At 50.5% G+C, this 13,305-nt stretch overlaps 2 protein-coding genes across 2 annotated transcripts in view; both read right to left on the reverse strand.

Moving 5' to 3' along the window:
• LOC140351159 (lysophosphatidylserine lipase ABHD12-like) overlaps positions 1 to 12,711 on the reverse strand; it is a 53,607-nt gene extending 40,896 nt beyond the window's left edge. The window contains exons 1-2 of the mRNA XM_072436874.1: positions 12,693 to 12,711; positions 11,034 to 11,157 (exon numbers count right to left, since the gene is read on the reverse strand). Coding sequence (XP_072292975.1) covers positions 11,034 to 11,155 — 122 coding nt within the window. The 5' untranslated portion in view covers positions 11,156 to 11,157; positions 12,693 to 12,711. The remainder of the gene's footprint in view (positions 1 to 11,033; positions 11,158 to 12,692) is intronic.
• LOC140350834 (ninein-like protein) overlaps positions 11,423 to 13,305 on the reverse strand; it is a 23,037-nt gene continuing 21,154 nt past the window's right edge. Inside the window, exon 10 of the mRNA XM_072436351.1 lies at positions 11,423 to 11,551. Within this exon, the coding sequence (XP_072292452.1) occupies positions 11,423 to 11,551 (129 nt within the window). The remainder of the gene's footprint in view (positions 11,552 to 13,305) is intronic.

The following is a 13,305-nucleotide window of genomic DNA, read 5'->3' on the forward strand; positions in this document are numbered from 1 at the left end:
TCTATGTGGCCCCGTCTGCCAATGCTGAAGATGCTTGTGAAGCACTGCTCTCCTGCACTTGTAGGCTGCAAACACAGCATCCACAGGCTCTCTTCCTCATCTCTGGTGACTTTAACCACACTTCTCCCTCTTCTGTTCTACCAACATACACCCAGTATGTTACCTGCCCCACCAGAGACAATAGAACATTGGACTTGTTTTTTGCCAACACCAAGGAGGCTTATTCTTCTTCCCCCCTCCCTCCCCTTGGCAGCTCGGACCACAACCTTGTACATCTGAGGCCTGTGTATGAACCCATCGTGCGCAGGCAGCCTGTGGTGTCCCGTGAGGTGAGGATGTGGTCTGCTGAGAGCGAGGAGGCTCTGAGGGACTGCTTCAGCACCACTGTCTGGACTGAGCTTTATGACCCACATGGGGAGGACATCAACACCATCACAGAGTGCATCACGGACTACATCAACTTCTGTTTTGAGAACATTGTTCCCTCCCGGACGGTGCGGTGTTTTCCAAACAACAAGCCATGGATTAACCGTGAACTGAAGGCTCTGCTGAAGGAGAAGAAGAGAGCCTTCAGGTCAGGGAAGAAGGAGGAGCTGAGGACTGTGCAGAAGGAGCTGAGGAGGAAGATCAGGCAGGCTGAGGCCGGCTACAAGAGGAGGATGGAGGAGCAGCTGCAGCAGAAGAACATTCAGGGAGTGTGGAGGAGCCTGAAAACCATCTCGGGCTTCAAAATCCCCCCTGCCCAGACAGAGGGGGATCTACAGTGGGTGAATGATTTAAAGGCTCACTTCTTGAGGTTTGATCGGTCACCCGCCCCTCCCCCTGCACAGCTGTGTGCTCCCTCTTCCACAGCTGGACAAGGCCCTGCATCTGTTCCTCTTCACTTATCTGCCCCGGACCATCAGCTCCCCACTTCGCCTGGACTCACCCATCCCCCCAGCACACATTCCCCCTGGACTCACCCGTCCCCCCAGCACACGGTCCCCCTGCCAACCACTGACAGTCACAGCAGCACAGGTGAGGAGTGAGCTGAAGAGGATTAAAGTGAGGAAGGCAGCAGGACCTGATGGCATCAGCCCCAGGCTCCTTAAGTCCTGCAGATGAACTGTGTGGAATTTTGGAGCATGTCTTCAACATGAGCCTGAAGCTGAGGGTGGTACCACAAGTCTGAAGACCTCCTGTCTGGTACCACAGGTCTGAAGACCTCCTGTCTGGTACCACAGGTCTGAAGACCTCCTGTCTGGTACCTGTGCCCAAGACACCGCGCGCCAAAGACTTCAACAGCTTCAGGCCGGTGTCTCTCACGTCCTGATGAAGACACTGGAGCTGGTCCTGGACCACCTCCGCTCCACCGTGAGCTCAGCCATGGACCCGCTGCAGTTTGCATATCGTCCTGGGATCGGAGTGGAGGACGCCGTCATCTCCTGCTGCACTGCTCTCTCTCTCACCTGGAGAAGCCTGGCAGCTCTGTGAGGATCCTGTTCTTTCATCTCTCCAGCGCCTTCAACACCATCAGCTCCTGAGGGACAAGCTGGAGACGGCTCCTGAGGGACAAGCTGGAGACGGCTCCTGAGGGACAAGCTGGAGACTACCTCACAGACCGACCCCAGTTTGTGAGAGACTGTGTCTGACACTCTGACCTGCAGTGTGGGGGACCTGCAGTGTGGGGGACCTGCAGTGTGGGGGCGCCCCAGGGCACTGTCCTCGCGCCCTTTCTCTTCACCCTTTACACTGCAGACTTCAGACATGACACGGACAGCTGTGTCCTGCAGAAGTTCTCTGATGACTCTGCCATCATCGGACTCATCACGGACGATGACGCGGAGGACAGAGGACTGGAGCAGGACTTTGTGGACTGGTGTCAGCGGAACCACCTCCTCATCAACGCGGAGAAGACCAAGGAGATGGTGGTGGATTTCCGCAGACGCCACTCCACTGCCCCCTCACCAGTGAACATCCAGGGACGGGACATTGAGAGAGTGACTCATACAAGTACCTGGTGTTCATCTGAACCACAAACTGGACTGGACTCATAACACAGACTGTACAGAGCCAGAGTCGGCTCTACCTCCTGAGGAGACTCAGGTCTTTTGGAGTGACAAGGCCACTCCTGAAGACCTTCTCTGACTCTGTGGTGCATCAGCTCCTGTAGGTGTGGTCATCACAGAGAGGGAGAGGAAGAAGCTGGACAAAGCTCCGTCCTGGGCTGTCCTCTGGACTCGGTGCAGGAGGTGGGGGACAGAAGGGTCCTGGCTAAACTCACATCTATGCTGGACCATGAGTGTCGCCCCCTGCAGGACACTCTGTCCCCTGCCGGACACTCTGTCCCCTGCAGGACACTCTGTCCCCTGCAGGACACTTTGTCCCCTGCAGGACACTCTCTCCGCTCTGGAGAGCAGCTTCAGTGAGAGACTGATCCACCCTCGATGTGTGAAGGAAAGGTTTCACAGGTCTTTCCTTCTGCTGCTGTCAGACTTTATAACAAACACTGTTAGTCCTGAACACTCACAATACTGACCTAACCTAATACTGATGTGCAATTCTGTCATATGTGCAATTACTGTCGTGATCACATGACATGGTATTTATGTATTTATTTATTTATTTGTCTATGGGAGTTTTTATTTATTTATAGGAGATCTTCTACTGAAAGTGTTTTTCAGACTTCCTATAAGTGATCTGTTCTTCTGGATCTACCTCTGGATCTACCTGCGTTGCACCAATGAAATTTCCCCATGTGGGACAATAAAGGAATATCTTATCTTATCTTAAAATATTTTCATTTTCTATTTTTGATACTGATAAGTTGATGCTTTATAGTGATTCTAAACTTTTATGCTAGTTTTTGTAGCTGTTATTTTACACTGTGACTTCATTATTGACACTGGTGTTTTGTGTTTGAAGGTTTGATCTGACTTTTGATGCTAAAGGATCTGAACGTCGGTGTAATCCCTCATTGGTCCAGGCGTGTTCCATAGTAGAAAAAGCTTCAGCTGTTTCATCTGGACTCAGTTAGAAAAAATAGACGTTTCGGCCCATTGGGCGGAGCCTCCTGAAGTAGAAAGAGTTGTTTGTTTCAACAGAAACTCCCCCTTGTATCTACCGAGCCTATTCAGAGTTTTAATGGACTCTTAGAATCCTCTTTGTCTTTATGTGAGACCCTGGCTCACCCTGAGGACCTGAGGACATCTAAATGTCCTGGTCCTGGTCCTCTACCTTTCCAGGGGTTCAGTAACCCATTATAAATACCAGGAAGATTAAACCTTAGCCCTCCATTTCTGTTTAAATTAACAAAAATAGCTTCCTTGACTCCTCTTTCAAACCATCTTTTCTCCTGCTTAAAACCTTCACCTCACCGTCTTCAAACGAGTGATTAGAGGCTTCAAGATGGAGATGCACGGCGCTCTGAGGTCCTGAACTCCAGTGTCTTCTGTGATGATAGAGCCTCTTGTGTAGAGGCTGTTTAGTCTCACTATGTACCGTTCTTTACAGCTTTCTTCACTGCATTGGATCGAATAAACTACATTGCTCTGTTTTTGAGTCGGCAACTTGTCCTTAGGGTGAACCAGTTTTTGTCTTAAAGTGTTTCCTGGTTTAAAATAAACAGGGACTTTGTGTTGTCTAAAAATTCTCTGCAGTTTTTCCGACAGGCCAGACACATAAGGGATAGAAACACCCTTCCTTCTCTGTTCAGTTTCCCTTTTGTCCTGCTTCTTGGTTCTCTTCACTCTGTTGAGAGCCCAAGCGGGGTAACCACAGGCTGAGAGGGCATTACGGACATGTTTTTCCTCTTTCTTCTTGTCCTCTGAGCTGGTGGGCACACCTTGAGCTCTGTGTTGTAAGGTTCTGATCACAGCTTGTGCTGTAGTGGGTGGTTGGAACCAAAGAGCAGATACTGGTCCGTGTGTGTAGGTTTCCTATATACTTCTATTTGGAGTTTCCCGTCCTCTCCTCTGATCGTGGAACAATCAAGAAAGGCCAAGCGATTCTCCTTAGCGTCTTCTCTTGTAAACCTGATATGTGGGTCCACAGCATTGATGTGATCAGAGAAGGTTTCCAGCTCTTGTTCCTTGATTGTTACAAAAGTATCATCGACATAGCGGAGCCACAGTTTTGGGGCTATGCCTGAGAATGAGGACAGTGCCTTCTTCTCAAAGTGCTCCATGTACAGGTTGGCCACTATGGGAGAGACGGGCGAGCCCATGGCACAGCCATGAATCTGTCTGTAAAATTGTCCCCGGAATTGAAAGTAAGTGGTGTTCAGACAGATGTCCAACAGTTTACATATGTGTTCAGGTGTCAGTTTGGTCCTTTCCTGTAGGTGGTGTCTTCCTGCAGTCTGATCCTCACTGCTGCTACTGCATCAGAGGTCAGAGGTCAGATGCAGGTGAACAGGGACACAACATCATATGAAACCATGAGGTCATCTGGCTCCAGTTGGAGATGTTTCACTTTATCCACAAAGTTGTGCGTGTTTTCCACATGATGTTCCGAATTCCCCACAAGCGGAGCCAATATAGTTGTTAAATGCTTGGCCACATTGTAGGTGATGGAATCTGTGCTGCACACTATGGGTCTGAGTGGAACCTCCTTTTTGTGTCTTTTTGGAAGGCCATAAATGCAAGGCATGGCTTCCCCAGGATACAGTCTGTAATACAGAGGCCGGTCTATCGCTTCCTCTTTTTCCAGCCTTTGTAAACAGTCTATCACTTTCTTCTTGTAGCCACTGGTCGGATCTCTTTTCAAGCGCTCGTATGTGGGCGTGTCCTCGAGGAGGGTGTGGACTTTGGCTTCGTAATCAGCTGCGTTGAGAATCACAGTGCAGCGCCCCCTGTCTGCTGGAGGATGTTGATGCTGTGATCTTTTTCTAGTGCTGAAATTGCTTTTCTCTCTTCAGATGTGATATTTGAAGGAGGCGGTTTGGCACTCTTCAGAGTCGCTGTGACACGCAGGGAGAAAAGATGGTTTGAAAGAGGAGTCAAGGAAGCTATTTTTGTTAAAAAAGAAAGACCTTCTTTAAACAGAAATGGAGGGCTAAGGTTTAATCTTCCTGGTATTTATAATGGGTTACTGAACCCCTGGAAAGGTAGAGGACCAGGACCAGGACATTTAGATGTCCTCAGGTCCTCAGGTTGAGCCAGGGTCTCACATAAAGACAAAGAGGATTCTAAGAGTCCATTAAAACTCTGAATAGGCTCGGTAGATACAAGGGGGAGTTTCTGTTGAAACAAACAACTCTTTCTACTTCAGGAGGCTCCGCCCAATGGGCGGGTCTTACCACAGAACAGTATTAATATCAGAGTTCTCGATCTAAATTCTTTTATTGACAATGACTCTTGGATGAAGTCGAAACGTCTATTTTTTTCTAACTGAGTCCAGATGAAACAACTGAAGCTTTTTCTACAAAGGATCTGAACATTAAAGAGTGAAATGTGTCTAAAGATGAAACATTGTATCAGATGAAACAACTGCTTTGACCCTTGACCCCGACTGACCCTGTCAACAACACTCAAAATGCTCTTGTTCCTCAAGTAAAACACATGAACGTGTGTGAACTGTTACGCTATAGTTTAGCAGCTAGCAGCTAGCTGCTAGCTGCTAGCTGCTAGCTGCTAGCTTGTAGCTTGTAGCTCGTAGCTTGTGATGTGTAAGTTGTAACTTCTGTTAAAACAGTGAATAAATCAGACAAGTTGAGTTTATTTCACTGCAGTTAAACCTTGTGTTTGTGTCGTCCTGGTTCAAGTGTTGTAACAGGACCTGGGCCTGGACCTGGGCCTGGACCTGGACCTAGAGCTCCCCCTGCTGCGCTCCTGTGAAATGACACGCTCAGAGAACTGACTTTTTTACAAACCTTTCACTTGAGACAGCAGGAGGACATGTCCCAGAGCTCAGCTTTAAATGTACTTATAACTGACCCACACTGTCCTACGTGTCCCACACCGACCTACTTGTCCCACACCGACCTACGTGTCCCACACCGACCTACGTGTCCCAAACTAACGCACACTGTTCTACGTGTCCCACACTGACCTACGTGTCCCACACCGACCTACGTGTCCCACACCGACCTACGTGTCCCAAACTAACGCACACTGTTCTACGTGTCCCACACTGACCTACGTGTCCCACACCGACCTACGTGTCCCAAACTAACGCACACTGTTCTACGTGTCCCACACTGACCTACGTGTCCCACACCGACCTACGTGTCCCAAACTAACGCACACTGTTCTACGTGTCCCACACTGTCCCACACTGACCTACGTGTCCCACACCAACCTACGTGTCCCACACTGACCTACGTGTCCCACACCGACCTACGTGTCCCAAATTGACGCACACTGTCCTAAGTGTCCCAAACTGACCCACACTGTTCTACGTGTCCCACACCGACCTATGTGTCCCAAACTAACGCACACTGTTCTACGTGTCCCACACTGACCTACGTGTCCCACACCGACCTACGTGTCCCACACCGACGCACACTGTCCTACGTGTCCCAAACTGACGCACAGTCCTACATGTCCCACACTGTCCTACGTGTCCCACACTGTCCTACGTGTCCCACACTGTCCTACGTGTCCCACACTGTCCTACGTGTCCCACACCTTCCTACGTGTCCCAAACAAACGCACACTGTTCTACGTGTCCCACACTGACCTACGTGTCCCACACCGACGCACACTGTCCTACGTGTCCCAAACTGACGCACAGTCCTACGTGTCACACACTGTCCTACGTGTCCCACACCGACCTATGTGTCCCAAACTAACGCACACTGTTCTACGTGTCCCACACTGACCTACGTGTCCCACACCGACCTACGTGTCCCACACCGACGCACACTGTCCTACGTGTCCCAAACTGACGCACAGTCCTACATGTCCCACACTGTCCTACGTGTCCCACACTGTCCTACGTGTCCCACACTGTCCTACGTGTCCCACACCTTCCTACGTGTCCCAAACAAACGCACACTGTTCTACGTGTCCCACACTGACCTACGTGTCCCACACCGACGCACACTGTCCTACGTGTCCCAAACTGACGCACAGTCCTACGTGTCACACACTGTCCTACGTGTCCCACACCGACCTACGTGTCCCAAACTAACACACACTGTTCTACATGTCCCACACTGTTCTACGTGTCCCACACTGTCCTACGTGTCCCACACTGTCCTACGTGTCCCACACAGTCCTACGTGTCCCACACCTTCCTACGTGTCCTAAACTGACGCACACTGTTCTACATGTCCCACACTGACCTACGTGTCCCACACCGACCTACGTGTCCCAAACTGACGCACACTGTCCTACGTGTCCCAAACTGACGCACATTGTCCTACGTGTCCCACACCGACCTACGTGTCCCACACCGACCTACGTGTCCCACACAGTCCTACGTGTCCCACACTGACCCACAACGACCTACATGTCCCACACCGTCTTACGTGTTCACCACAGACTTACATGTCCCCACACTGTCCTACGTATCCCACACAGACCCACACTGTCCTACGAGTCCCACACTGTCCTAGGTGTCCCACACTGACCCACAACAACCTACGTGTCCCACACTGACCCACAACAACCTACGTGTCCCACACTGTCCTACGTGTCCCACACAGACCCACACCGACCTACGTGTCCCACACAGACCTGTGTCCCACTGTCCCACATTGTCCTACGTGTCCCACACCGATCTACGTGTCCCACACCGAACTACGTGTCCCAAACTGACGCACAATGTCCTACGTGTCCCACACTGTCCTACACCGACCTACGTGTCCCAAACTAACGCACACTGTTCTACGTGTCCCACACTGTCCCATACTGACCTACGTGTCCCACACCGACCTACGTGTCCCAAACTGACGCACACTGTCCTACGTGTCCTAAACTGATGCACACTGTCCTACATGTCCCACACTGTCCTACGTGTCCCACACCAACCTATGTGTCCCAAACTAACGCACACTGTTCTACGTGTCCCACACTGTTCCACATTGACCTACGTGTCCCGCACCGACCTACGTGTCCCAAACTGACGCACACTGTCCTACGTGTCCTACACTGTCCTACGTATCCCACACTGTCCTACGTGTACCACACCGACCTACGTGTCCCACACCGACCTACGTGTCCCAAACTAACGCACACTGTTCTACATGTCCCACACTGTCCTACGTGTCCCAAACTAACGCACACTGTTCTACATGTCCCACACTGTCCTACATGTCCCACACTGTCTTACGTGTCCCACACTGTCCCACACCTTCCTACGTGTCCCAAACTGACACTGTTCTACGTGTCCCACACTGTCCCACACTGACCTACGTGTCTCACACCGACCTACGTGTCCCAAACTGACGCACACTGTCCTACGTGTCCCAAACTGACGCACACTGTCCTACGTGTCCCACACCGACCTACATGTCCCACACCGACCTACGTGTCCCACACCGACCTAAGTGTCCCACACCGACCTAAGTGTCCCACACTGTCCTACGTGTCCCACACTGACCCACAACGACCTACGTGTCCCACACTGTCCTACGTGTCCCAAACTGACGCACAATGTCCTAAGTGTCCCACACTGTCCTACACCGACCTACGTGTCCCAAACTAACGCACACTGTTCTACGTGTCCCACACTGACCTACGTGTCCCACACCGACCTACGTGTCCCAAACTGACGCACACTGTCCTACGTGTCCCACACCAACCTACGTGTCCCACACCGACCTACGTGTCCCACACTGTCCTACGTGTCCCAAACCGACCCACACTGTCCTACGTGTCCCACACTGTCCTACGTGTCCCACACTGTCCTACATGTCCCACACCGACCTACGTGTCCCAAACTGACCCACACCGACCTATGTGTCCCACACTGTCCTACATGTCCCACACCGAACTACGTGTCCCAAACTGACGCACACTGTCCTACATGTCCCACACTGTCCTACGTGTCCCACACCGACCTAAGTGTGCCAAACTAACGCACACTGTCCTACATGTCCTACACTGTCAGAACGTGTCCCACACTGTCCTACGTGTCCCACACCTTCCTACGTGTCCCAAACTGACACACACTGTTCTACGTGTCCCACACTGACCTACGTGTCCCACACGACATACGTGTCCCAAACTGACGCACATTGTCCTACGTGTCCCACACCGACCTACATGTCCCACACCGACCTACGTGTCCCAAACTGACCCACACTGTCCTAGGTGTCCCACACCGACCTACGTGTCCCACACTGTCCTACGTGTCCCACACAGACCTACGTGTCCCACACTGTCCTAGGTGTCCCTCACTGACCCACAACAACCTACGTGTCCCACACTGTCCTACGTGTTCCACACCGATCTACATGTCCCACACCGATCTACATGTCCCAAACTGACGCACACCGTCCTACGTGTCCCAAACTGATGCACACTGTCCTACGTGTCCCAAACTGACGCACACTGTCCTACGTGTCCCACAATGTCCTACGTGTCCCACACCGACCTACGTGTCCCACACCGACCTACGTGTCCCACACCGACCTACGTGTCCCACACTGACCCATGTGTCCCACACTGTCCCGCACTGTCCTACGTGGCCAACATTTCCTGCTCCTTCGTCGTCCTGGGACAGTCAGGTGTAATCTTAGAAATAATCTGTTACAGAATCTGCACTGAATTATTTACACAGGAACAGAGACCCACTGACCCCGGATTAGACCTGGTTTAGTCCTGGTTTAGACCTGGTTTAGTCCTGGTTTAGACCTGGTTTAGACCTGATTTAGACCTGGTTTGGACCCAGATTAATCCTGTTTCTCTCTGAACACAAAAGGAAGTGAAAATGAAGAATCAGCGTTTAAGGCCTAAACCAGGACTAAACCAGGTCTAAACCAGGACTAAACCAGGACTAAACCAGGTCTAAACCAGGACTAAACCAGGACTAAACCAGGTCTAACCCAGGTCTAAACCAGGTCTAAACCAGGTCTAAACCAGGTCTAAACCAGGACTAAACCAGGTCTAAACCAGGACTAAACCAGGACTAAACCAGGTCTAAACCAGGACTAAACCAGGACTAAACCAGGTCTAAACCAGGACTAAACCAGGTCTAAACCAGGACTAAACCAGGACTAAACCAGGACTAAACCAGGTCTAAACCAGGACTAAACCAGGTCTAAACCAGGACTAAACCAGGTCTAAACCAGGACTAAACCAGGACTAAACCAGGTCTAAACCAGGACTAAACCAGGACTAAACCAGGACTAAACCAGGTCTAAACCAGGACTAAACCAGGTCTAAACCAGGACTAAACCAGGTCTAAACCAGGACTAAACCAGGACTAAACCAGGTCTAAACCAGGACTAAACCAGGTCTAAACCAGGACTAAACCAGGACTAAACCAGGTCTAACCCAGGTCTAAACCAGGACTAAACCAGGACTAAACCAGGTCTAAACCAGGTCTAACCCAGGTCTAAACCAGGACTAAACCAGGTCTAAACCAGGACTAAACCAGGTCTAAACCAGGACTAAACCAGGTCTAAACCAGGACTAAACCAGGACTAAACCAGGACTAAACCAGGTCTAAACCAGGACTAAACCAGGTCTAAACCAGGTCTAAACCAGGACTAAACCAGGACTAAACCAGGACTAAACCAGGTCTAAACCAGGTCTAAACCAGGACTAAACCAGGACTAAACCAGGACTAAACCAGGACTAAACCAGGTCTAAACCAGGTCTAAACCAGGACTAAACCAGGTCTAAACCAGGACTAAACCAGGACTAAACCAGGTCTAAACCAGGACTAAACCAGGTCTAAACCAGGACTAAACCAGGTCTAAACCAGGACTAAACCAGGACTAAACCAGGTCTAAACCAGGTCTAAACCAGGACTAAACGCCTGGGGATTAGAAGTCACCTGTGCTGCCTGCTCATTGGTTATCTCAGACTTAACCTTTGTCCTGATTGAACCCCAGATAATCCGGTTCCTTTCGGTTCTTAGGTCTTAGTTCTGGTTCTTACCTCCTCTTGACCATGTCGCTCCGGAGCGCCCCGGCCGTGTGCGCCGCCTCTGCCCGGGGAGAGAGCTTCAGTCCCGGCTGTGGCTGTGAGTCCGGCTCCGGCTCCGTGTTCCGCTTTCGCATCCCTGAAACACAGCGGAGACAGCGGCGGTGAGCGGCGGGAGGCGGCAAAGCGCGGGACCAGCGCGGGACCGGGACCAGCGCGGGACCGGGACCAGCGCGGGACCGGGACCAGCGCGGGACCGGGACCAGCGCGGGACCAGCGCGGGACCGGGACCGGGACCAGCGCGGGACCGGGACCAGCGCGGGACCGGGACCGGGACCAGCGCGGGACCAGGCGCGCTCACCGGGGCTTGGAGCTGCTTCAGACCGGGGGAAGAGGCCGGTGCTTCAGCCGCTGTCCGTGAGTCCGCACCGAGCAGCTGATCCAAACTCCAGCGGCCAATCAGAGAACAGAACCAGCAGCACGTGACTGACCCTGCCGCGTTCACTGAGCGCCGCGAGAGTGGGACAAACGAGCTTCACAACAAAGCAACGAACACACGGAACATGAGAACTAGAGAACCAACGGACAGAGGAACCAAAGAAGAGAGGAACCAAAGAACAGGGGGACCAAAGAACAGAGGAACCAAAGAACAGAGGAACCAAAGAACAGGGGGACCAAAGAACAGAGGAACCAAAGAACAGAGGAACCAAAGAACAGGGGGACCAAAGAACAGAGGAACCAAAGAACAGAGGAACCAAAGAACAGGGGGACCAAAGAACAGAGGAACCAAAGAACAGAGGAACCAAAGAACAGGGGGACCAAAGAACAGAAGAACCAACAGACAGAGGAACCACAGAACATATATATAGAAGAGATGAGACCAATCCCAGAGGGCGGCTCAGGTTCAGGGCAGAGTCTCTTCACCTGGACAAACTGGACAAACAGGACTGTCCCAGAGGAGGACCGGACGGGACTGTCCCAGAGGAGGACCGGACGGGACTGTCCCAGAGGAGGACCGGACGGGACTGCCTCTGGGACAGGTCCCAGAGGAGGACCGGACGACAGATAATCGTTCTTTTTTAAGGACCATAAACAATGACGTCACAGCAAAGTATTCTGTCCACTTTCAGGGGCCGTGACGTCATGAGGTGTGTTCTAAATCAGACCTGGTTTGGCCCTCGCGCCACGGCTCCTGCTTTAGCGTGAACATCAAAGTATTATTATTAGTAGTATTTCACACAGTTTTATTGAGAAAGAACTGTGTTTAAAATGTCTTCATTTATTTTAAGTCATTTAGTCAAAACGTCACTCTGAACACAGCACTTTAACTCAAATAAGAGACTTTACAAAGTACAATGTAAGAGTCAACTAAAGAGCTCAAGTGTCTGAAAAGTGTCTGTTTTTGATAAATACTCCGTAAATAAAGAAATAAAAAATACAAGTTGACCATTTCCCGTTTATCTGAAGAAAATCACACAAAAGGATAAATGGAATAACGCGTTTGTTCTGCGGGAGTTTGTGGTCGCGACGGAACCGAACCTTCTGCGAGTTTCGGCTGGTTTGAGTCTGCTATTAGCGTGAGGAAGTGGACGGCTCGCGGCCAAAACTGAGGCCAAAATCATACATAAAACTGCATTTTTCTGATGTTAATTGAAGCCGAATTAACGCGCTCACCTTTAGCGCCCGATGCGGAGGGAAGCCGGGCCGCTGCGGGTCATTTTGATCACGTTTACGTTGTTGTTGTTGTTTTATGGCGGTTGGCATCCAAGTGTTGCGTTACCGCCAGACTTTATTCCTCAGACTCTGTCGTAGTCTTCTCTTAGGTGTTTTATGACGGTTTGTATCCAAGCTCTTCTTCTTCTTCTTCTTCTTCTTCTTCTTCTTCTTCTTCTTCTTCTTCTTCTTCTTCTCTTCTTCTTCTTCTTCTTCTTCTTCTTCTTCTTCTTCTTCTTCTTCTTCTTCTTCTTCTTCTTCTTCTTCTTCTTCTTCTTCTTCTTCTTCTTCTTCTTCTTCTTCTTCTTCTTCTCTTCTTCTTCTCTTCTTCTTCTTCTTCTTCCTTCTTCTTCTTCTTTTCTTCTTCTTCTTCTTCTTCTCTTTCTTCTTCTTCTTCTTCTTCTTCTTCTTCTTCTTCTTCTTCTTCTTCTTCTTCTTCTTCTTCTTCTTCTTCTTCTTCTTCTTCTTCTTCTTCTTCTTTTCTTGCTTCTCTTTCTTCTTTCTTCTTCTTCTTCTTCTTCTTCTTCTTCTTCTTCTTCGCGTCTTCTTCTTCTTCTTCTTCTTCTTCTTCTTC

This window comes from Eucyclogobius newberryi, unplaced genomic scaffold (assembly GCF_026437365.1).
Source record: "Eucyclogobius newberryi isolate DKJ021-1_F unplaced genomic scaffold, fEucNew1.0.hap1 SCAF_8, whole genome shotgun sequence".
NCBI lineage: Eukaryota > Metazoa > Chordata > Actinopteri > Gobiiformes > Gobiidae > Eucyclogobius > Eucyclogobius newberryi.